This window comes from Lepisosteus oculatus, chromosome 1 (genome assembly GCF_040954835.1).
Source record: "Lepisosteus oculatus isolate fLepOcu1 chromosome 1, fLepOcu1.hap2, whole genome shotgun sequence".
Lineage (NCBI taxonomy): Eukaryota > Metazoa > Chordata > Actinopteri > Semionotiformes > Lepisosteidae > Lepisosteus > Lepisosteus oculatus.
Window position 1 is genome coordinate 29,607,291 of NC_090696.1, and position 26,332 is coordinate 29,633,622.

Below are 26,332 nucleotides of genomic sequence, written 5' to 3' on the forward strand. Positions count from 1 at the left end.
ACTATGTAAATGGTTTTCATTTAATCATGTAACTTTTTACTTATTGCTCATTTCATGCTGCAAATGTGCCAGACAGCCAAAACACACAGCAGCTGCTCTCTGCTTAGGTGAGGTATCTGCAGTGACTGCAAACTTGCAGAAGTGACATTCTTCTTTCCGTCACAGACTGAGGGGACTTCTGTTGAAGACGTGGTGTCTTTTTTGCTACGTTTTGCGAAGACAGATTCACAGAAGGTCAGAGCAGTATGGACATGGATGGCTACTCACATACTGTAGGTAAGAGAGAATACATTTCTCTTATGTGCTGTATATTCTGTATCATCAGTACAACAAGCACATTTTTTCAAATCTGAGAGTAAAATATTATATTTGCAAATATAAGAGAGGTTACAAATGAGAAAAGGTATTTTATTTTAAGTGTATGTTGAAACAAAAGACATAAGTTTCTGTATGTTCTTTATTTTGTATTATGGATCAATTGTGTACAAATGTAGTTGTCACTGCATAGCTTCCAAAGAACACTGGGTCTGGGGTTTTCTGCCTGAGGATTTTGCAGTTCAGTCTAGCCCAGTGTTGACCAGACACATAGTGGAGGGCTGTTCTCTGTCATCTTAGTGTCCTTCATTAGCTCTTATGAGCTGTGGTCCTAAACACACTGTGCCATTGTTGAATTTGTTTTGTATCACTTGAAACACTTGGTAAACAATATTGTAAATGATTAATCATAAATGCTTGAGAGATTAAATGATTTATTGTAAACTATTGCTGTGAAAGTTTTCTTGATAGTCATAACCATAATAAATAAAAAAAAGATATATAATTCTGACAAAGTATATTTTTGTGTTATTAATAAAAAATGACTACTTTAAGGTCTGCTATTAGGACTTGATGAGGACTAGGTGAAGGTTAAATGTGACTAAATATGATAGACAATAAAATCGTAAGGAGATGTACTTTTCACCATTTTTTTTCATATTGTACTGAATATACTATTCCTGACTGATGACTTCCTTTCCTAGGTATGGAAAGTAAGATTCTACCTACAGTACGTATGGGGGGCACTGAAATTTAAAAACTTCTAGTGCATGCTGCAGAAGTATTTTGGGGAACCGCTGATTTAGTGCAGTTACAGCATAATCAAAAATGTATTTATGTTCTGCAGCTGTTACAATAAACAAATAGAAGTGACCACAATTTTTTGAGACAGAAGCTCTTACTAACTGACAACCTACAGTAACTGAATTATTGCTGATGTTAAGAAGTGATGTTTTTTAAAACAGAAGTTCAGGAGGAGGTCATATTCTAATTTCATACTTCCACTTCCCTACGCGTCTAAGATCCCAGGCCTCACATAGGCTCCGCGTGCATCCTTTCTAGCACTCAACAATTTGTTTTGTTGAAAACAGATGTGTTTAGCACTTGATGTTGCTGGGACCTTACTCATCTCTTAAGAGCCAGGACATGAGTTGCTTTCTTCAGCCTCAACCTCTCACCAAAAACAAGCGGCTGTGCTACCACCATGGGGTCTACATTTTTCTATTAGAGCTCCTGAAGTTGTTAAGCCTTCCAGAAACATTGAACAGCTGCTAAATTTTTCTCCCCCTTTCCCTTCCTATCACTGCATCTATGGCTCTAGCCTGTATCTTTCCCCTTTCTCAATCCTTCTTTTTGCAGTCCCAAAGAGTTTACAGGAGCCCCTGATCATGTACTTCCACTTTCCCCCCTGGGTGTGAGTGCACAACATCAGTCTGCATTAGATATGGGCCTCCTCATTCACAGTGATAATTTCCCTGCTCATGCAAATTTACCAGCTCCCTTGGTTGACGTCCAATTGGTACAGTATTGGCCCTTGTTCTCATGCATTCTGGCTAGCAAACTTCAGCAGGTGGTAGCTCTCTTCCTACTTTCCGTCAGGCTACTCTTCCAGATTGCCACAGCACCTTAAACTTCCCAATGCAGAGTTCCAATCTGAAGATAGCAGGTCCTGCTGGTGCTGCTACCTGTTCACTGATTCGTGCATTTCATTCACTTCTTTCCCTATCTATTTCTCTGAAAAATTGCATATTTGACTCTACTGTTCAAACTCAAGCTCAAACCTGTATCACACACATCTCATGCACTTCATATCTGAATCTACTCAATCAACAAGCTCTGCATCATATGTACTTCTCATTCACTTTATGCTGCCTGCATGTTCTGCTCAGTTCCTGCAAGACTGCAACAGACCCAACTTGCTCTTAGTGAGTTTTAAATCTGCATCACAGTTTTGGGGATTCTTCTGGGTTGATGTAACAGTGCTGATAGGAGCTTTAATTTTCTTAGCCAAGCCAGTTAAAGCCAAAGTACTGTCCTTTAATATTTGTCAACACGTTTCATTATATAACCCATTAGAATTGGACCAAACTATTCAAAAAGTGGGTAGCGTATTTCTATTCAAATTATAATAATGTTGGAAAAGAACTTAAATTGCTTAAAAGTTTATATATTTTTAAGTGAACATTTATATAGAAAAATGATTTCAAAATTTACCAGATAAATTGTATGTACAATACAATGACAATATTATTGCATGTGGGGTACAGTATCTCACAAGGAAAGGTTTCAGTGTTAATGCTGTATGTGGGGAGGAGACAGAGTTCTTAAGGGTACCAGAAACTCTTAGGTCGATCCTGTTTAAAATAAAACAGTTACTTTCCCAGCACTTTGCGAATGCACAGCTATGGGAATACCTGCAATCTAGAAGGGAATTCTCTTGAGGAATGCCTCATAAAATAGTGTTCTCGTCACATAGATTAAAGTTGTTTACCTACTAATTTTGAAACAACGAGTCTCATATGTGTTGTTTTGTCGCTTCTCAGTATACAACTTTAAAAACCACACAAAGGATCCTCAGGAGTGTTCAGGAGAAGGAAAGCTAATTGTGCAGGACAGGCTGAACTGTTTCAAGAAATGTGCAGGTACTCCTAAGATCTAACACCGGCCTGTTGGTGATGTTCATGACGCAGTCACTTAAAATGATCAGGACGAAGTGAAAAGGGAGAAATCAGCTCTTACCACGTGAAACTGTATCCCAAACATTCAGGCTAAGATTGATTCACTGTTCTCTGAAAAAAGGAATATTTCCATTTAGTACTTTTCATTGCAGCTGTGCTCATGGTTATACAGCTACACAAGAGAAGACTCATTTTAGGTTAAGTTTTCTCTCACTGTTTTTGACACTCAGTCCTGTTTAAAAAATAACTACATTTTGTTTCCAAAATGATCTAACAGACTTACAATATTATAGCAAGACGTTTTATATTACCTCCTTTAAACCCAGGCATCCCAGTACCCTTTTTCAGAATTAAAATTTAAAAAAGTTAATTAAAAAAAGAATCATTAAAGCTTCAGTATCTACCTGGTGAAAAATTAAAACAGGTTACTTGAAATGGAATCTAGAACTTCAGAGTTCTAATGAGGGAAGTAAAAGTTCCAGCTCCAGTTGACAGAAAATAATTCCTCAATTCACTAATCTACATATGATTTAAGCTAATAATTAGAAACATATGGTGCAAGAAATGCTCCCTTTTAAATCACCACAACTCCTTTAAAATCCACATGCAAACCATTGGTAACCAAAGAAGGAGCATAAGCTCAGAGAGGATAATCTTCATAATTGATAATATAATAAAACATTAAGCCTGTCAGGGTAGGACATTTGTTGAAGTCCCAAAATGTACTGTATCTGGTTGCTCTTCTTTGGACTGATTCCAGAATTGCAATATCTTTTCTGTGATCTAGTGATTTAAAATTGTACACACTATCTAATGGAAACCTTATTTATATTATACAACTTTAAAATGCCATCATTTCAGTTCAGTTTGACACTTTTGACTTTTTATATGCTTACCATTCCCTGATGAAAATGTGAAGGATGTGCCAACCTCTGTTTTTGATTTCTGATGTAGTACTCAGCACTTGTCCATGTTAAGGGTCATTTGCCAGGAGTTTGCCTAGTCTATTACAGATTCAGTCTATATATTTTTTAATTTCCTTTGCTGCTTCTACAGTGTTAAACTCTACTAGTTTAACTACACCAGAGTATACTGTACATTACTGATATAATTAGGAAGTGCAATGTTATTAGTACAGATCACTGTGGTATCCACTAATCACTATCTGAACTTTCAACCTTTATCTGTTTTATGTTATCTAATCAATCCAAACACACATTGCCCAAATAACTAACACCTGTTATTTGAGAATTGTTCTTTTTTGAGAACTTTATTAAAAGTCTTCTGAAAACCTCAGTGTAAGGTAAAACAGTGTAAGCCGTGTGTATGATCATTGCTGCTGTTGCTTATTCAAAATACTCTAACACATTATTTACACATTACTTTGAGGTATGGTGACCATCCATTAAGATCCTGTTTCTATATACTGTACATGATCAGTTTAGTTTAATTATTGTTTCAGTAATCTTACATGTGACAGAAACAAGGCATATTGGTCTTTAAGTCCTTGGTTCTGTTTGTCATTCTTCTTATGGATGGGCACTACATTAGCAATTCTTCAGTCACTGGGCACTACCCCTGTCTTGAGAGACCATTGGAAGACACACTTCATACACCACTGAAGTGCAACTCTCTCTTGTGGCATAATGTGGCAAACATTATGTGTCAGCAGTCCTGTACAGAGCAAAGTAGAGAAATTACTTCACTAATTTAATTAAGGTGGAACCTTAGTAGGCTATTTTCTATAAAGCCAGAGTGGAATTCAGCCAGGTTACCAGATCTCCAGCCTCCTCCACCAGATACTAAACCCCTACACATTTACAAACAGAGCTAATTGATTTTTTAGTTTTTATTTTTAACAAAAACAGCATACAATCTCTCTTTCATGTGGACACATTAACACACTTAAGCATCTCAAAAAATGAAATGTGCTGCATCTCAATGGACCAAAAAAGAAAGCTTGAATGATTTAAGATTTTTGATGTGGTGGTTTTAGAATTGCAGGTGTCCCGTGTGAGTACATTTTGGGATCATGCCCAGAAAAGGCCAAATCCAGACACGCTTGGAATGCAGTTTCAATCGGCAGTCAGTGGCACCTGGTTGATGTGACCTGGAGCAGAAGGCAAGTTTGTTTCAATTGAAGAGGTTCCAGTGGGGGGACTGTGTCTGTCAGTGGGTGCAGGGTTAGTTACACTGAAAAGAAGAAAGGAGAGGAAGGCACTGGCTGCGGAGTCTTCTACCTACACACTTGGGGACGGTCAAATTTTATGCTTTACTCCTTCTGTCTACTATTCAGTGTGGAATGAACCATTACATGGTCCTTCCTTGTAACTAATTTGAAAGCATTTTGAATGGTTCCAGTCAGTTATTCATTTACAGTAAGATCACAACAAAATGAGGATTTCTTCTTTCCATTCAATCTTTCAGAAGGTTGTTGAAATAGTGTCTAAAATAAAAGTTACTGATGTAACTTGGTTATCACTAATTCAGTCCCAGTACTTGAGGCTGGGAGTGTAATGCTGACCACATCAACTCCACTTCAAGTGTCGGATGGTCAAGAAAAATGGTGGCCCTTGCCCCCCATTCCCAATGGGCCTTTATGGCCTGAATAAGGGACCTACCTACAGTACCTACTTGAGGCTGGGCCTTTATGGGTAAAAATCAAGAAGCCTCTGGCAAGAAGAAATGCCATAATGTTTTGGAACAGTAATCTGTGATTGATCAGTAGGTTGAAGGTTTTGTTTTAATCATGGCCTAAATCTGACTGTCAGGTGGTCTCTCAGGAAGCATCTTGTATGTAGTTCAGAAGCCAGAAGACCCCGACATAAAAATCCCGAGACTACAATTTAAAAACGGGGCTTTCTTCTGCCACACTAGATTCTCTGCAGTTCCCAGTCCAACAGGGAAGACCAACCCAAACTCTGTTCCAGCAGCCTTCAACTGAGGCTCCTTCTGCCTCCTCAACCATTGATTCTTAAAGGCCCAGTCAAAACACTCAAAATAATCCCCATATATATAACATAATTATCAAAATAGACTCCCACATATATACACGCATTTACTGTATGCTTCAAAATTATTTTTCTTTTTTCTAAAATCTCAATCAGGAATAGAATGTTGGACTGATACCAGTATGAAAAGGATGGGGAGACCAGTTCCTCTCCTATGCTCTAGAGGGCACTGTGGTGCCAGGAGCTTCAGGAACAGGCTGCTGGCCATCCAGCTACTGCTCCTTTAAGAGACACCTTGAGCTCAGATAAAGGTCTGACATTTTTTCTACCCTTTTCCCAAATCAATTCCAATACAAACAAAAATACAATAACATTTATTTATGAATATGTATTTGATTTTATTAATTTTCCCACATAAACAGTGGAAATATTAACTGGTAAGTACATGGTTTTAATTATGTATGATGGTTTTTTATACCACAGTTGTAATCAAAATGTTTGCTGCAGGCTGTGTGAGGGTACACAGGCTGTACTGTTCTTTTTCAGCTATTACTTTTTCCCCAACGAGTTCTGAAATTTTGAAATGACACACTTTATTGCAATTAAGGGTCCATTTCTAGAAAGCAGTTGCCAACCTGTTTTAACTTGAAGGCCCTCATCTCCACAGACACTACAGTAGCCTCCAAATGTGTCTGTTCTTTAACGAACTATAATGTTAAAATATTTCATTGAGTGCTGAATTATTCTGAAATTCAGCCAGTGAGTCAATAGTCAGTCAATGTCTCCCAAAGAAAAATATAATCATGGTAATGCAGCTTGAAAAACTCATGGCCCTAGTGATCTACGATATTGTAGTTAACTCGCTGTTGAATATAGGTAAGTGTATTGTATTGAATGTACACTAGTAACATTAGTATTATTAGGTAAATTGTAAAGATGCCCACTGTTATCTTTCAGGGATTATAATAAGCTCAAGGTTAACAAATCTCCTGGTAATGATGGCCTTACCACTGAATTTTATAAAACCTTTCGAGATGATTTGGCTGAATTTCTTCTTCTGGTGTTAAAGGAATGAATTGGACAAGGGAGTTTTACCAACCTCGATGACTCAGGGCTTAATAACCATAATTCCAGATAAAGATAATTTGTTGATAGATAATTGGCGGCCTATCACTTTGATTAATAATGATGGAAAGATTCTTCCTCCTGTTTTTGCAGAGAGACTGAAAACAGGCCTTGACTCAATTATTGATGAGTCACAATCAGGTTTCATGAAAGGAAGGCATATGTGTAATAATATTCGTTTGGTGTTGGACCTTGTAGACTATGGTGAACTTATTTGTCAGGATAGCTTTATTCTATTTGTGGACTTTTATAAGGCTTTTGACAAAATTGAACATTCTTTTAGTTTTGAAACTCTCAATTTTTGGGGGCTTTGGTGAGTATTTTCAAATTATATTAGAACTTTGTACAATCAATGTAACAGCTCTGTTAAATTGGCTCATGGAACTTCTCATAGATTTAGAATTGGTAGGGGAATTCGACAAGGATGTCCCATAAGCCCATTCTTATTCCTGCTGGTCACACAAGTTATGGCTATTCATATAAAAAAAGATGTGTTTCAGGGTATTCAAATACAGGATAGAGAGATTAAGTGTTCCCAATTAGCTGATGACACAACGCTATTTTTAAGAAACCATGCAGAGATTGAGAAGGCAATTAAGTGTATAAATGTTTTTTCCTCTGTTTCTGGTCTTTCTCTTAATTTAAAAAAATGTGAACTGATGGCTCTTGGGAACTGTGATGTTTCATCTATATGTAATATTCCTGTAAAAGATGTAGTTAAATATCTAGGTATTAAGATTTCCAAAAATTAAAAAATGATCTAAACTTTTCTCCAATTATGCATTCATTTGAAAAAAAACTTGACTTATGGTTGTTAAGAGACCTTTCTTTAAATGGTCGAATACTTTTGTCTAAATCTGAGGGTTTATCTAGATTAGTTTATGCTTCACTGGTTCTGGATGTACCACCTGCAACTATTAGGAAAAATGACTCCAAACTTTTCAAATTTATCTGGAGGAATAAACCCCATTATCTTAAAAGAGAAATTATTTGTCGTCCACAGGCAGAAGGGGGCTTACATGCTTTAGACTTTAGGACATCTAATGCTATTTTCAAGATTAAATGGATACAAAACTATTTAAAAAATAAGCAAAGTGTATGGCATATAATCCCCAATCTGAAATTTCAAGAAGTAGGGGGTCTAGACTTTTTACTAAAGTGTAACTTTGACCCAATGATTTAAAATTAATATAGATGACAAATGTGTTTTTTGTGACAATAGCCCTGAAACTATTCAGCATTTGTTTTGGTTATGTCCCAGGGTAAAAATGTTCTGGGCTAAGTTGCAGAATTATATTAAAAAAGAGACCAATATTGATATTTATTTTGTTGAAAAAGATATTACTGTATGTTAAGTTTCAGCCCCAGTGAAAACAATATAAAAATTTCTTTTGTAATAAATTTAATTATTATACCGGCACGTTATCACATACATAAAATGAAGTGGTCTGGGAGGTATCCTGTGTTTGAGTATTTTAAAATGGAAGTAAAGGGGTATTTGCAGACTATTTCGAAATGCAAAAATATGAAAGCGGTGCGGACATTATTTTTATTTAATTTGTTTAATCTTTTTTCATAACTTGAATTTATGTAATAGTGTGTACCCCGACGATATTTTTGTTTTGAATTGTTATATGTACTCTTGTTTGTATTGTAATGTTTGTTCTTTTGTTAAGCATAAATAAACATTTTAAAAAAAATATTTCAGGGATTATTACTTCCTGACAAGACCTGAGGAGTTCTGTAAAACACACACACCAGATGACTCTAGATGGAACTTGCTCGACAGAAAAAGCAGCACAGCCACAGCAGTGTGTCAGACTGCAGGAAAGCTTTTCATGCAAATATTTGAAACTGAATCTTAATTCAGGTTATTGGGTACTGTAACAGGATCTTTAATTTAAGCGGGTTGAGGTAACACAAATACAGCCCAAAGGTAAAAAATAGTGTAGAAAATGTGAAACAAAATCCACAAAAATAAAACCTAACACCTCCGTTTTAGCTACTAAACAGTAGCCCCTCTCTGATCATATCCTGATAGCTAAACTTCTTATTGCCTCCAAACAAGTTTCTGTCTGAATCTCTTTAAAAACACATTTTGAAACAAAACTCTTTTCCGATCATATACCTTCCTCTGACAAAATTGTATTCAATTAAAATTAAACCAAAGGATTATCTTTGGGTTCATGTATTCTTAATCTTAGTGTGGTTCTTAACTCTCATCTTAACATTGAAACGTATAAGATGTGTTAAGAAGTGCATATTTGATGATGAAAGTTAGGCTTTGACTTGAGATAAAACTAATACTACAGTACGTGATTAATTAAATTCAAGTTATTTTGACCAGAAAATGTGTCATTTATTCACTGTGTGATGTTATGTGCACCATGAAGTTTATTTGTCTACTTATGGAACTCAATTTCGTACCTCTATTAATCTAACAGTGAAGACAGAACATCCAGTTGTTTTTTTAGCAAGTGTAGTTTCTCCAAAACACTTTTGGAAGGATACAGAGGGTGTTTGTATTGCTGGCTATCAACTCAGGTTGAGGTGCAGGGAGAACAGGATAATCTAATGCTTTTAAATCTCCAGTCTGAAAAATAATACTTATTCTGGAACAGTCCCAGTTATTTATAATATACTGAGTCTCTGGGCTTTAGCTGATTCAAACACGTGCCTTGGAACAACCAACACATCTGTTTTTTATGCTGTGAGGGATTAATCAAGAGCAAATGGAATAAGCCATTATTCCTTAAGACAAGATACTTTGTATTGATCCTAAATACCAAATAATTTTCCGGTCATTCCCTCCTTTGGTAAACAAGCAATTAAAAAATGTAGCATCTAAAATGTAAGAATTAATATGCTTCAGAGCTGCCTCAGCAAAGTTAATTATATATGTTAATAGCTTGAATACAATGTTTACGTGGATTAAAGAAAAGACTGTGTGAAGGTTATCCGCTTGATTTTAATCAGTGTCATTAATGTTATGTAGTGCAGCTCATATGCATTTGTTTTAACAAAGGGCTTTGTGCTAAAATGTTGAGTGCTTCATTAAATATATTTACAATCAAATGCATTTTTAAAGATGGCTTTTACTGTATGAAAATCCCGATACACAACATTACCATATGTCAAAACATGTTTAAGAGTGAACATTTATTATTGGTTTTGTTTTCAACATTAACAGTGACCAATAGGCTTACAGCATTCCTATCTTTCAAAGTAACAAAACATCATGGTCAATCTATGCAAAAAGATATAGAATAAAATACATAATGACATGTTATGGAGTGTAGGGAAAGAACTGTACAGTGCTGAAAAAATAAATAGATTTATATTTATTTTATCTATTTACTTTATTAATTGGGTGAATTTATCCCTCGGTTTTTCATTACTCTAAATAAATTTAGATATACTTTTATTTTTTTATTTGAAGAAGGGAGCAGATAGGAGGCAAAGAGGAGACTGAAATCAGAGGAGGGAGAGAATGTTCTTTTTAACCACATTTATCCTAATAATAATGAGATTGAGAGAGGGCTTCTTGAAGTTAAATCAAGTTTAATATTTTTGATTAGAGGTATGTAAAGATGTAAAGAGATCTGGAGAGATAAAACTGCCAAGTTCCTTGAATCCATTTTAATAGGTGAAAGGGGGTTATGGGTATTAGCACTTTGGGGAATTCTCATTGTTAATGCTATTGATTTGAGTACATTAATTTTGTTTCCAAAGAGGTGAAATTCATTCTAGCATTACTGCAATTGTTGGTTCTGGTTTACGGTAGTTACAGTATATGCAGAGAACATTATAAAGGGAGATTTTCTGTTCCTCTTCCCCCTACCAGAAAACGAGAGAGAGTTGTACTCATCGCTACGGCCTCAGGAAATGGTTCTACGACTAAAGCACAACAGAGAGGGGACAGCTCTGTATCGTGCCCCACTGCAATCTGAAAACTATGAGACATAAGACCATGCAGGGTCACCACTGCTTGGGGACTTTATTAGTTTTATTAGATTAATACAATTAGAGCCCAAGTTAACTTTATCAAGCGTAGCAAAGAGAAAGAGAAATTTCCATTTGACCCTATAACATGCTTTTTCAGCATCAAGAGAGAGTAAGGTTGTGGATATTTCAAAGGGTAGGTTTTTTTTTTAAACAATGTCCATGTTGACTATCCCCAGTAATGCCTTTACTACATGGATAAGGTTGGGTCCTGTTCGAAAGCTCCAGTGTTTTACATGATATGCATATTATGTTAGAGTACAGTAGGTCAGACGAATTAGAACAATCCTCCTATTATTAATGATTAATAACTTATTTTGACTAGCATAGCTATAACGTGCTTTCCTGGGAAAGGAGCCATACAGTACATGGTAATGTAATAAACACCCACTTCATATTTGTGACTCATGAATTTATATACTGCAACACTTTTCACATGAGAACTGGTAAGAAAGAAAAGCATTCAAGAATCACAGCCTGAAGACAATGTGTTAATTTGGGTCACATGTTTAACTATGCAGTATTTAAGAATACATCAAGTGACCATAAAACACTTAAGTATGCAGGTATGCTAACATGGACTTTTAAGGTACCTTATAATAAACCATTAGAATAATCTAATTCATCAGTGTGATGAAGGTATGCATTAAGTCCTGCATTGAAAAAAAACACTTTAATTTGGCAATATCTATAAACTGGAGAAAACACTCTAGACATGCTTTAAATCTCTGGGTAAATGATAGGTTGGGATCAAAGGTTGCACCCAAATGACATGTTGTCGCTTTGAGGTTGTCCTGGAGGAGTTATTTACATATAGAATGTCAGTTTATTTTCCCCAAGGCTCAGAAGCCCTGCAACTTACGTATCTGCAACAAGAGAATATTAATTATATTTATATAAGCTGTATAACTAGTGCATATGACAATAAACTTAAACTGACCTTATTTTATGTTCAATCCCATATGTAAAGTCTTTGTTCTATTTGATGTACATAAAAAGATATTTAAATCTTTACTTTTATGTCATTCATGGTATAATGAATAATACTGTATAGTGAATCTAGTTATGATGAGCTAGATAGTGTTGGGGAACAAGTAGAGGTTAATTCCATGGTGAAAAGTAGAAAGCATAAAGTTTCAGCTGTTCAGCCTTCTTCAGGTGTGAAGAGAGACAACAAAGTAGCGAGAATATAAAGCACAGGAGAACAAAACATGAAGCAGGTCAGAATGTGTACAGCAGGTAAAAAAGAGTCCAAATGAATTAAAATCTGGGCGAAAGCTGTGAAATCTGTAATCTGTCCATTAGTTTTCCTCCCTATTCTTTTAAATGCACATCCCTGTATCCTCATCTTTTAATTTGATTCTATAGAAGTCTACTGTGTTGACTCTACCGTTGAGAATAGAAATTTTGGATGAGCTCATTTCTCTGTTCAAGACTAAGAAGCTTCAGTTTATTAAACTTGTCATAGTGGGACATTACTTAGATGTATCTGGTTGCTCTTTTGTGCACTCTTTCAGTATAGCAAAATCTGTTTTTTAAAGCAGTGAATGAAAAATCTGAGTGAGTACCTGGCTCATGGGTACAACACCAGTATCCCATCGGCAACTAAACCCCTGAGCTTTTGCTCTGTAATCCTTGCCACTGCTCCATTGTGCTGCCTGTTGCTCCTGGTAGTGGTTTTGGACACAGATATTCCTTCCACAAAAAAAATATCTGGGAAGCTCATAACTGAATGCATCCAGTGTTTCAGTCACTATACCATTCGTTTACAGGTGATACTAATATAGGAAAGAACTGTTGATGTTTCACACACACATATCAAATAATACAATCCTGATAAAATAATGAAATGGTAGTCATCAGGAGAATGTAAACAAACATGCTTGCTTTAAAAACGGCGTTTTGGCTGTGGAGCCTTCTTTGGGTGTATTAAATTATAACACCCGATGAAGGCTTCACAGCCAAAACATTGTTTCCCTTGTTCTCTTTTCAGCATAGAATAAACCTGTGCTTGTTCCTTTGCAGCCTAGGCATGCTGATGTAGCTACCTACTTGAACTACTTGCTGTAAAGACGCCTGTTTTCTGTAAATCACCTGACCCGAGCAATTGGCAAAACCTCAGTTGAAACTAAAAGTAAGCACCACGTACAAGGCAGTGTAAACTAGAGTGACTCTTCTCTCGCAGCACAGAAGAAAGACTCTCTAAGATATCAAATGAAACAACATCACATAAAAATCATACTATCTAAAATTATTTTTTATTTTTGTCTTGGAAATAAAATGCATTATGAAATTACTAAAGACACAATTTAGACAACAATACCATTAATAATACTAGTAAAAAATATTAATATTGTTCTTTTTCTTGTTATACTTCTAGTTAAAACTGGAAAATCACCCACAAATGTCAAAAGCCACCTCCAACAAAATAGAAACATGCAAACTAGAGCTACAATTCACTAATGCAGAAAATATTATTCTTTCTCCCATTACATTTTATTCCTTTCTGTGACCACTGGAACCCAGACTGAGGAGTACAATCAAGATCAAAGACTTGGACTTGGACACTTCAAATATGAGTAGTCTGTTTTGTGCAGAAGCAACAACATGTTAGGATATATAGTTAAAAGCATAAAATTGAAATCATCATACTGTATGTCATTAATGCATGGAAAATGCTCAATAGCCAGTGTTGAAACTGGACCAACCCCATCTTTAGCATTATAAACATGTACTGTAAATACAAACATGTATTCAATTCAACTTTATTGTCATTAAACTTACACAGGTGCATAGTATAATGAAAAGTGTTTCTCATTAGTCACTCAGGTGCATTATATAAATAGGACAGAAGATAAGACAAGAGACAGTAACACAATAGCAAAAACAGTAACATGTAATAACATAACATAAATAACATGTAATCAAGTAATCAAAACTGCAAAATTCCGCAAACAGAGAAAATATAACAGGACAAAAACAGTGCAAGGTAATTCTTGGAACAGTGCAAAAATAGTATGGTTAATTAATAAATATTAAATATTATTACGACCGGTACAGTTTTACTGGGCTATCGAGGGGTCAGTACAATTTCGGCTTACGTGTGTGTAGTGGTGTAAGCCGAAATTGTACTGACACCCCGATAGCCCAGTGAACAGCATTCTTGTATAGGTGTTCTTTTTATCCAGGTGGGTTAGTGTGGTGTGTAAAGCTATAGAGATTGCATCCTCTGTGGAGCGATTTGCGCGATAGGCAAACTGGAGAGGATCCAGTGTTTTTGGAATGCTGGCTTTAATGTGTGGAATAAGTATTTTTTCAAAGCACTTCATTATGATGGGGGTGAGTGCAATAGGGCAGTAGTCGTTTAGGCATGTGGGGGCTGATTTTTTCGGTACTGGCACGATGGTGGTCGTCTTGAAGCAGCTAGGTACAGTGGCCTGGGCCAAGGACATGTTGAAGATGTCGGTACAGACATCAGCTATCTGCCAGGCACATGTTCTGAGTACCAGGCCAGGGATACCATCAGGTCCAGCAGCTTTATGTGTGTTCACTCTACTTAGTGATTTCCACACATCTAGCTTGGATAGTGTGGGGGGTGGGGTGGCAGGGGAGTCAGTGGTCCAGGTGGTTGGTTCAGGGTTTTGAGCTTCGAAGCGTGCGTAGAAGGTGTTAAGCTTGTTTGGAAGAGAGAGTAGCACTTACAGGGCTTGTTTTGCTCTTGTAGCTTGAGATTGTATTTATGTCTTGCCACATGCGTCGTGGGTTAGTGTTGGTGTTGTAGCGGTGTTCTATCTGGGATTTGTACTGTTTCTTGTCAGATTTTATGCCAGCTCTTAATTCTTTCCTAGCCTCTCTCAGTTCTTCCTCATTACCAGATTTGAAGGCTGCATCCAGGCTTTGAGCAGGGAGCGGATCTCAGTGTTCATCCAAGGTTTTTGATTCTTGAGTTTGCATATCTTTTTAACGCATATTTGCTGATGTAGCTAGTGATGTAGCTACAGTACAGGAACAAGTAATAGGTTTATTCCATGCTGAAAAAAAGAAGAGAGAAAAAACACAACGTTTCAGCCGTGGAGCCTTCTTCAGGTGTGACAGTACAGTATGTGCTTGGGAAAGATGATTTAAAAAGAATGGTTATTGTTTTATTTGTATTAGTATCTGTACAAAGCACTCACTATCCTAATCCAAGAAAGTACTAAGTACTGTATGTGAACTAAAAAGAAAATTAATTGGGAGTTAATTAACTTAAAGATTAATTAGAAGTAACCATTTTAAAATGAAAGCAAAAAAGTTCAGAACTGTCAGGAAAGTACCGTAACTTCAAGGGGATGTACAGGTATGTGAAAAAAGAAAGTAAAACACTCAGTGGTGGGCTGTGTGCGACTGACACTGCTCAGCCAATGACAACAAGTGGCACTTCGGAAGCTCTTGAAATTTCAACGTTGTGAAGAAGAACAGATTATTATCAGTCCTTGGTTGAGTTTTTATTTTGCAGTTTATACCAAAGGTATGTTGAAATTGATCTATTTTCATTTTGTGTTCAGAGGATTAAGGTGCTTTGAGTCCGTTTTTTAAATGTTAGTTTTAAATTTTTTAAAACTCAAATCTTTCATCCTCAAGTGCTTCAGATTTGTGTCCTTTGGGATAAACAATGTCAACTAGAATATTTTAGTAAAATAAACTTGCTATCCTCTTTATGATAGAATTATCAACTCCAGTTCATCAGACTAGTCTGTGAGCTCTTCTATGGGAAAGATGGTTTCATTTTTGCGAATCAGCTTGGTACAGTACCTGCACATTGTGTGTGATCAATATCAGTGTGTTGAACACTCATGGAATGAAGTCTTTGCCTTGTCCAGCAAACTCACTTAAACCGAAGAGAACTTCTTGAATATTCGAAGAAGAAATCACAAAGCTGTCATGTCTAGCTAGAGCAAGAGCTAAAGGGTGAACCGAGAGTTATGTGAAATTTTAATTATCAGGAAAGTTAACACCTGTCTCAATACAAAAATAGTAGCTAATATAATGCTATTTTGACATGAAAGAATAAATACTTAAATGTTATGATTATAATTTTGTTTCATTTATGGATGAGATCTGCATTTAACATTTATTATCAAGACTTTTTTTACTGAGGGTGTCAGTATGGAATTTTGATTAGGGGTAAAGTCTGCAGTAGAGTACTGGATTCGAATCATAGATGGAATGGTCCATGAACATATTTGCCCTTCAACAGATGCGTTGGATAGAGGAACTCTTTGCTGCAATCCTCCAGTTGAAACCCCCAGGTAAGTATTGCAACACAGGCCCAGTTCACTACCAAGTGCTCAGAAAGCTCTTTTAGGCAGAAATTTCATTTTCTTTGTGTGTGTTTTTTACTATAAGACTTCATAATAGCTTGTGACAGAATATTCTACTGAGAATGTGCAGGTTCCTACACAAAGTCTAGAGTGCTGATGTAAAACCGCTTACTCTTGTCTTTTAATATAGCCTTTCACCGTTCTGGAAAATGGTGAAAATGTATTTAAAAACGTATTATCAGTACTGTAGCAGTAAAACAATAAACATAAATATCAAATGTGAAGTTGATTAAAAGACATCGCCTAAGTGAGAAACAAACTTTATATTTGTTCTGCTCCATATCCAGAATCCAGGATGAATGTTCCACTACAGTACATGATACAGGCTCTGGCAGGTTAGAGGATAGAGCCCTGGGTCTGTCAGGAAAACATCCAGATCCATCATCATTTGCCTCCTCCTCTTATCTGAATAGCAACAGCTGGTTCAAGGGCCAGCCACTCCAGCCCCAGGGTGTCTCCCTGCCAAATGTAGCAAGCCCGATTAAGAAAAGAGAAACCAACACCCAATATCTGTGGGTGGTAAAATAACTGGACCTTGGCTTGGTGCACCTGACTGAAAGGAGGAAATTATTTTTTTAGACACTCCAGCGCCAGGGTGTCTCCCTGCCAAATGTCAGGTGCAGAAAAGGTGACCCCTGCAATGTAACATACTACTGAACAGCTGAAAGGCCACAGATGAAAGGAGGCACTTCAAGTTCTATTGCTCTGTAGATCAACAGTCGGTGCTTGTTGTATTTCGAACTTCCTTTTGTAACTGCTCAGCCTGCTGAAAGAGAAAGTTTCATATAGCCAATCAGACCTAACCTGCATGATTCTGGATAGTAGATGAACACAGGAATATGCAGAATGAACATCCAAGCTCCACTCAGACAGACCCAAGAGCCTGTCTGTGAGGCTGCAATTCTAACCTCTGATGTGTGATGTAAGTTTGGATGAGATTTTAACAATTAAAGCAAGGATTCATAAATGGTATGTGCTTTTATTTTACTCTTTCAGATACTGTTCTGACTGATAAATCCCTACCCTACAAACCTCAAGACTTCAAATTTCTGGATTCCCAGGCCTCGTCAGTAAGTCCAAGCTTCTCTCCTCCTTGTGAAAATGTGGATCTGTGTGAACATTAGATGGAATGAATTCAAATCTGTTCACACATTTACAGATGTTTTGAGCAATGTGATCTCTTTTAAACAGAAAATTCAAAACAAAATCATCAAATAGGAAAATACAGCAGGTTTTGAAAGATAATTATTTGGACTTAATATCTCTAAATTCCAAGTGGGGATTTTTTGCTATTGTAAGTTTGCTTTGTTCAAAAAAATACTTCATTATAATAAACGTGCAGCCAACACACACAGTAGCTGTTCTTTGTCTGAATAGGACAGGTCTCTGCAGTGACTGCACAGTTGTAGAAGTGACATTCTTCTTTCTGCCACAGACTGAGGGGACTTCTGTTGAAGATGTGGTGTCTTCTTTGCTACGTTTTGCAAAGACAGATTTGCAGAAGGTCAGAGCAGTATGGACATGGATGGCTACTCACATAGGTAAGAGAGAATACATTTCTCTTATGTGCTGTATATTCTGTATCATCAGTACAACCAGCACATTTTTCAAATCTGAGAGTAAAATATTGTATTTGCGAATATAAGAGAGGTTACAAATGAGAAAAGATATTTTATTTTAAGTGTATGTTGAAACAAAAGACATAATTAACAGGAAAAGGCACAATAGTCCTGCTTAGGAATTAAAAGTTCTCATTATTGCACAGAGAGCTCCTGGTAGCCATGATAGTTTGACTTTTCTGCTCTTTGCAGAAAAGGTGTACAGTAAATAACATGTGAACCATATGATAAAATAAGTACGTCTTAGAAATAGCACATTTATGAGGATGAGTACTACTAGGTCCAGGCTTTAAGGAATACCAGATCAGATGAAAGTTAACTTTTAATATATTTAAAATATATAATACATTGTTATGTTTTGTAACAGATTAATCAAATATTGTATTTGTAAAAAAGTGCACAATTACCATGTCAGAAGTTAAGTTTCTGTATGTTCTTTATTTTGTATTATGGATCAATTGTGTACAAATATAGTTGTCACTGCAAAGCTTCCAGAGAACACTGGGTCTGGGGTTTTCTGCCTGAGGATTTTGCAGTTCAGTCTAGCCCAGTGTTGACCAGACACATAGTGGAGGGCTGTTCTCTGTCATCTTAGTGTCCTTCATTAGCTCTTATGAGCTGTGGTCTTAAACACACTGTGCCATTGTTGAATTTGTTTTGTATCAGGCTTGAAACACTTGGTAAACAGGATTGTAAATGATTAATCATAAATGCTTGAGAGATTAAATGATTTATTGTAAACTATTGCTGTGAAAGTTTTCTTGATAGTCATAACCATAATAAATTCAAAAAAAGATATATAATTCTGACTTATGCTTTTAAATAATGACAAAGTATATTTTTGTGTTATTAATAAAAAAGGACTACTTTAAGGTGCTGCTTAGTCTTTAAGGTGGTGTTTTTTACAACAGAAGTTCGGGAGGAGGTCATATTCTAATTTCATACACTCCACTTTCCTATGCATCTAAGATCCCAAGCTGCACATAGCTCTGTGTGCATCTTTTCTAGTACTCAACATTTTGCTTTGTTCAGGTGGGTAGGTGCGTCAGCATGCATAGGCTGCAATGGAACAAGTAATAGGTTTTTTCCATGCTTAAAAGAGAAGAAAGAAAATATAACAAATAAATGTATTACTTGTTATTTTGGTTTGTTGCAAACAGATGTGTTTAACACTTCACATTGCTGGGACCTTACTCATCTCTTAAAAGTCAGGACATGAGTCACTTTCCTGCCTCTTCAGCCTCAACGTTTCACCAAATACAAGTGGCTGTGCTATGCTTTTCTTTTAGTGCTCCTGAAGTTGTTAAGCCTTGTCCCCATTTCGCTTCCTATCTCTCTCCTATCACTGCATCTACGGCTTCAACCTGTATCTACCCCTTTCCCATCCTACTTTTCGCTGTCCCTTAGAGCTTACTGGAGCCCATGATCACCGATTCCCACTTTCTCTCCTGGGTGTGAGTGCACAGCATCAGTCTGCACCAGATATGTGCCTCCTCATTCACAGTGATAATTTCCCTGCCCTCATGTTTCCCCCCTCATGCACATTTACCAGCTCCCTTGGTTGGCGTCCAACTGGTGCAGTATTGGTCCTTGTTCTCATGCATGCTGGGTAGCAAACTTCAGCAAGCGGTAGCTCTCTTCCTACTTCCCATCAGGCTACTGTTCCAGATAGCCACAGCACCTTCGACTTCCCAGTGCAGAGTTCCAATCTGAAGCTAGAAGGTCCTGCTGCTGCTGCTACCTGTTCAATGACTCACGCATTTCATTCATTCCTTTTCCTATCTGAAAATATCTGTTTCTCTGAAAAACGTATTTGACTGTAGTTGCTCAAACAAGCTCAAACCTGTATCACACGTCATACACTTTATATCTGAATCTACTCAGTCAGCATATTCTGCATCATATGTGCTTCTCATTCACTCCATGCATGCATGCATATTCTACTTTGTTCCTGCAAGTCTGCAGCAGAAACAATTCGCTCTTAGTGAGTTTTAAATCTGCATCACAGTTTTGAGATTTCCTCTGGGGTGATGTTACAGTGTTGATAGGAGCTTTTATTTTCTTAGCCAAGCCAGTTAAAGCCAAAGTACTCTCCTTTCATATTTGTCACCTTTTTTCATTATGAAATTCATTCGAATTTGACCAAACTATTCAAGAAGAGGATAGCATATTTTCCATTTGAATTACAATAATGTTTAAATTGATTAAAATTATTTAATGTTTAAATTGATTAAAATTTTAAATTTAAAATGAACTTTTAAATAGAAAAGTCAATTAGAGTTTACAATATATATTGCATGTACAGCTACGGCGATATCAATGCATGTGGAGTAGCTCATCAGTAGCCTTTTATCCTCATCAAATAGAATTGAAGTTTTTTACTTACAGCGTTTGAAACTATGAGTCTTGTGTGTGTTGTTTTGTCTCTTCTTAGTATACGACTATGAGAACCACACAGAGGATCCCCAGGAAGTGTTCAAGAGAAGGAAAGCTATGTGTGGAGGACATGCCAAACTGTTTCAGGAAATGTGCAGGTACTCCTGACAACTAATAACATTGGCCTGTGATGTTCATGACACAGTTAATAAAAATGATCAGGACTAAGTGGAAAGAGAGAAATCAGTTCTTACCACGTGAAACTGTATCCCAAACATTCAGGCTAAGATTGATTCACGGTTCTCTGAAAAAGGGATATTTCCATTTTGTACTTTTCATTGCAGCTGTGCTCATGGTTATACAGCTACAGAAGAGAAGACTCTTTTTAGATTAGGTTTTCTTTCACTGTTTTTGACACTCAGTCCTGTTTAAAAACAATAACTTCATTTTGTTTCCAGAATGATCTAACAGATTTACAATATTATAGTAAGACGTTTTATATTACTTGTCCTCCTTGAAACCCAGGCATCCCAGTACCCTTTTTTAGAATTAAAAAGTAAAAAAATAAAGTTCACAAGAACCATACACCCCGATCCAAATGGCCAAAAATAAAAACAGGTTACTTGAAAGGGAATCTAATGGGGAAGCAAAGGTCCAGCTCCAGTTTTCTGAAAATAATTCCTCAATTCACTAATCTACATATGATTTAAGCTAATAATTAGAAACATATGGTGCAAAAAAAAGCTCCCCTTTTAAATCACCACAACTCCTTTTAAATCTACATGCAAACCACTGGTAACCAAAGAAGGAGCATAAGCTCAGAGAGGATGCCTTCATAATTGATAATATAATAAAACATTAAGCCTGTCAGGGTAGGACATTTGTTGAAGTCCCAGAATGTATCTGGTTGCTCTTCTTTGGACTGATTCCAGAATTGCAGTATCTTTTCTGTGATCTGGTGGTCAAAAATTGTACACACTATCAATGGAAACCTTATTTATGTTATAAATAAATACAACTTTAACATGCCATCATTTCATTTTAATTTGACACTTTTGACTTAATATATGCTTACCATTCCCTGATGAAAATGTGAAGGATGTGCCAACCTCTGTTTTTGATTTCTGATGTAGTACTCAGCACTTGTCCACATTAAGGGTCATTTGCCAGGAGTTTGCCTAGTCTATTATGGATTCGGTCTATATATTTTTTCATTTCCTTTGCTGTTTCTACAGTGTTTGTTAAACTCCACTAGTTTGCTAACTACATAAGAGTATACTGTACATCACTGATATAATTAGGAAGTGCTATGCTATTAGTACAGATCACTGTAGTATCCACTTATCACCCAGATCTGAACTTTCAGCCTTTATCTGTTTTATGTTATCCAATCAATCAAAACACACATTGCCCAAATTCCTAACACCCATAATTTGAGAATTGTTCTTTTTTGAGAACTTTATCAGAAGTCTTCTAAAAATCGATAATTGGAAGTCTCACTTCATTCACCACTGAAATGGAGCTCTCTTTTGGTTTACATGTGGCAAACATTATGTGTCAGCAGTCCTGTACAGAGCAAATCAGGTGAAGAACTGAGAAACTACTTCACCATTTCAATTAAGGTGGAACCTTAGAAGGCCATTTTCTATAAACCTAAAATGGAATTTAGGCATGTCACCAGATCTCCAACCCCCTCCACCAGATATTAAACCACTCCACTTTTACCAGCAGTACTATGGGATTTTGTAGTTTTTTTTAGTTTTAACAAAAACAGCAGGCAATCCTCTTTCACATAGATGGATTAACAAACATAAGCATCTAAAAAAATTCCAAATACTGTAGCTATCTCCCATAAAACCTGGGTGGAGTCTCTTTTTGAACCAGCATCCCCCCAGACCCGCTGTGACCCAAAGACAAGACTTCCTTTCCCATCAGTGCCTCTGGCCAGCAACAACCCCTTCCTTCTATGGGGCAGGATGAGTAACCTTTCAGGTTCTCAGTCACTAGGACCTTGTGGCCATTGAAGCAGCCCTCTCCGAAGCACATGCAATACATCTCCTCACCCAGGTGCTGACGATAGCCCCTTCTACCACTCAGTATCCTGTGTCTACACTGCTTGCGCCTTGAGCTAGAAATCACTGAGTCAATAATCTAGACACAGTATTCTGCACAAGCTCTTCAGGGCAAACTGAACTAAATAGGTTTGAGTGTTTTTGCTCCCAAAAGACTGCTGTTTTTTACAGTCTACTTTTCAGTTTTGAATTAACCTTTTACGCGTTTCCTTTCTGAATTTACCAGAATGTGTATCAACTGACAGGGAGTTGTAATCCTCAAGGAAAGAGGTCACAAGGACATGGATTAACTTATCTACATCCTTCATAACAAATTCAAAATTAAAGACGCTATAACGAATGAATAATGTAATGAATCTAATCTCAATGGACCAAAAAAGAAAGCTTGAATGATTTTTGATGTGGTGGTTTTAGAATTGCAGGTGTCCCGTGTGAGTACATTTTGGGATCATGCCCAGAAAAGGCCAAATCCAGACACGCTTGGAATGCAGTTTCAATCGGCAGTCAGTGGCACCTGGTTGATGTGACCTGGAGCAGAAGGCAAGTTTGTTTCAATTGAAGAGGTTCCAGTGGGGGGACTGTGTCTGTCAGTGGGTGCAGGGTTAGTTACACTGAAAAGAAGAAAGGAGAGGAAGGCACTGGCTGCGGAGTCTTCTACCTACACACTTGGGGACGGTCAAATTCTATGCTTTACTCCTTCTGTCTACTATTCAATGTGGAAAGAACCACTACATGGTCCTTCCTTGTAACTAATTTGAAAGCATTTTGAATGAATTCCAGTAAGTTATTAATTTACTGTACAGTCAGATCACAACAAAATTAGGATTTCTTAATTCTATTCAATCTCTTAGAAGGTTATTGAAATAGTGTCTAAAATAAAAGAAGACTGATTTAACTTGGGTATCACTAATCCAGTCCCAGTACTTGAGGTTGTTCTTTATGGGGAAAAATCAAGAAACCTCTGGCAAGAAGAAATGCCAGAAAGTTTTGGAACAGTAATCTGTGATTGATCAGTAGGTTGAAGGTTTTGATTTAATCTTGGCCTAAATCTGAATCTGACTGTCAGGGGGTCTCTCAGGAAGCATCTTGTATGTAGTTCAGAAGCCAGAAGACTCCGACATAAAAATCCAGAGACTACAATTTAAAAACGGAGCTTTCTTCTGCCACACTAGATTCTCTGCAGTTCCTAGTCCAACAGCGAAGACCAACTCAAAAACCCAAACTCTGCTCCAGCAGCCTTCAACTCAGGCACCTTCTGCCTCCTTCCAGCTCTCCCACAAAACTGCCCACCTGGAGCAGTCTTTTCTTACTGAATCCCTCCTCCTTTTAAACCATTGATTATTAAAGGCCCAGTCAAAAGAATATTTGGGAAGGTTGCCGGTTCGTATCTCGCAGCCAGCAGAAGAATCCTACTCCGTTGGGCCCCTGAGCAAGGCCCTTAGCCCCAGCTGCTCCAGGGATGCCGTATAAATGGCTGACCCTGCACTCTAACCCCAAGCTTATCTCCCTGTCTGTGAGTCTCATGGAGAGGAAGTTGGGGTATGCAAAAAGACAAATTCTTAATAGAAGAAATTGTATATGGCCAAAATAGAGATCTTATCTTATCTTGACACCAGTATGAAAAGGATGGGGAGACCAGTTCCTCTCCTATGCTCTAGAGGACACTGTGGTGCCAGGAGCTTTAGGAAAAGGCTGCTGGCCATCCAGCTACTGCTCCTTTAAGAGACACCTTGAGCTCAGATAAAGGTCTGACATTTGTTCGACCTGTTCCCAAATCAATTCCAATACAGGCAAAAACACAATAATATTTGTTTATTAATATATATACAGTTTATTAATTTTACCACATGAGCAATGGAAATATTCACTGGTAAGTACACAATATCAATTGCAATGTATGATATTGTTTTCTACCACAGTTGTAATCAAAATGTTTGCTGCAGGCTGTTTGAGGGTACATCAACAGGCTGTACTGTTCTTTTTCCGCTATTTGTTACTTTTTACCCAATGAGTTTGCAAATTTTGAAATGTCACAGTTTTTTCCAGTTAAGAGTTCACTTCTGGAAAGCAGTGGCCAACTTGTTTTAACTTAAAGGCCCTCATCTCCAGTACTACAGTAGCCTTCAAATGTGCCTGTTCTTTAACGAACTATAATGTTAAAATATTTCACTGAGTGCTCGGAGCCCACTTGAGCACTGATATATTCTGAAATTCATCCAGTGAGTTGAAAAACTCATTGCCATAGTGATGTATGATATTGTAGTTAACTTGCTGTTAAATATAGGTAAGTATATTGTATTAAATGTACACTAGTAACATTAGTATTATTAGGTAAATTGTAAAGATGTCCACTGTTATCTTTCAGGGATTATTACTTCCTGACAAGGCCTGAGGAGTTCTGTAAAACACACACACCAGATGACTCTAGATGGAACTTGCTCGACAGAAAAAGCAGCACAGCCACAGCAGCGTAGTATGTCTGTCAGACTGCAGGAAAGCTTTTCATGCAAATAATTGAAACTGAATCTTAATTCAGGTTATTGGGTACTGTAACAGGATCTTTAATTTAATTGAGTTGTAGTAACACAAATACAGCCCAAAGGTAAAAAACAGTGTAGAAAATGTGAAACAAAATCCACAAAAATAAAACCTAACACCGTTTGAGCTACTAAACAGTAGTTCCTCTCTGATAATATCCTGGTAGCTAAACTGCTTATTGCCTCCAAACAAGTTTCTGTCTTAAATTCTTTAAAAACACGTTTGCTGGGTCTAATTTACAATTTTAAACACATGACTTCCTAGTTAATTTTTATTCACAATGCTATGCAATGTTTTCCGATCATATACCTTCCTCTGACAAAATTGCATTCAATTAAAATCAAACCAAAGGGTGGGTCATTATCTTTGGATTCATACTGTATATTATTAATCTTAGTGGAGTTCTTAACTTTCATTTTAATAATAAAACTTATAAGATGTGTTAAATAGTGCATATTTGATTACAGAAGTTAGGCTATGATTTGAGATAAAACAAATTCTACATGATTAATTAAATTCAAGTAATTTTGACCAGAAAAATCATCATTTACTCACTGTGTGATGTTTTATGCACCATTAAGTTTTAAGTTTTTTTTCCAATCCTCAATAGCATTGCTGTTTGAAAAAACAATCCTCCAGGAACATTATTTGTTTACTTATGGAACTTTATTCTGTTCCTCTATTAATTTACTGAAACAGTGAAGACAGAACATCCAGTTGTTCCAAAACACTTTCGGAAGGATACAGAGGGTGATTGTATTGCCGGCTATCAACTCAGGTTGAGGTGCAGAGAGAACAGGATAATCTAATGCTTTTAAATCTCCAGTCTGAAAAATAATACTTATACTGGAACAGTCCCAGTTATTTATAATATACTGAGTCTCTGGGCTTCAGCTGATTCAAACACGTGCCTTGGAACAACCAACACATCTGTTTTTTATACTGTGAGGTATTAATCAAGAACAAATGGAATAAGCCATTATTCCTGAAGACAAGATACTTTGTATTAATCCTAAATACCAAATAGTTTTCAGGTCATTCCCTCCTTTAGTAAACAAGCAATTACAAAATGTAGCATCTAAAATGTAAGAATTAATATGCTTCAGAGTTAATTATATATTTTAATAGCTTGAATACAATGTTTGCCTGGAATAAAGAAAAAACTGTGTGGAGGTTATCCACTTGATTTTAATCAGTGTCATAATGTGATGTAATGCAGCATACTGTATATGCACTTGTTTCTTTGTGTTAAAATGTTGTGCTAAATGTTAATAAAGTGCTTCATTAAATCAAATG

General features: G+C 36.7%; 1 protein-coding gene across 7 annotated transcripts; it reads left to right on the forward strand.

The window, feature by feature from the left end:
- The first annotated feature begins 222 nt into the window (after positions 1-222).
- Positions 223-26,330, forward strand: LOC138238425 (kyphoscoliosis peptidase-like). 7 transcript variants are annotated; one of them, XR_011189448.1, is made up of 8 exons: positions 237-272; positions 16,308-16,359; positions 17,428-17,501; positions 17,867-17,972; positions 20,485-20,584; positions 22,913-23,038; positions 24,864-25,042; positions 25,094-26,330. XR_011189448.1 is itself a non-coding variant. In XM_069189119.1 (7 exons), exons 1-7 carry the CDS (start codon positions 246-248, stop codon positions 24,970-24,972), a joined length of 594 nt encoding a protein of 197 aa, XP_069045220.1. In that variant the 5' UTR covers positions 237-245; the 3' UTR covers positions 24,973-26,330. The 7 variants fall into 7 exon arrangements, 2 of the variants coding, with proteins under 2 accessions (XP_069045220.1, XP_069045235.1); XM_069189119.1 differs by having other exon boundaries at positions 24,864-26,330; XR_011189451.1 differs by having other exon boundaries at positions 254-276; positions 24,864-26,330.
- Positions 26,331-26,332: the final 2 nt, after the last annotated feature.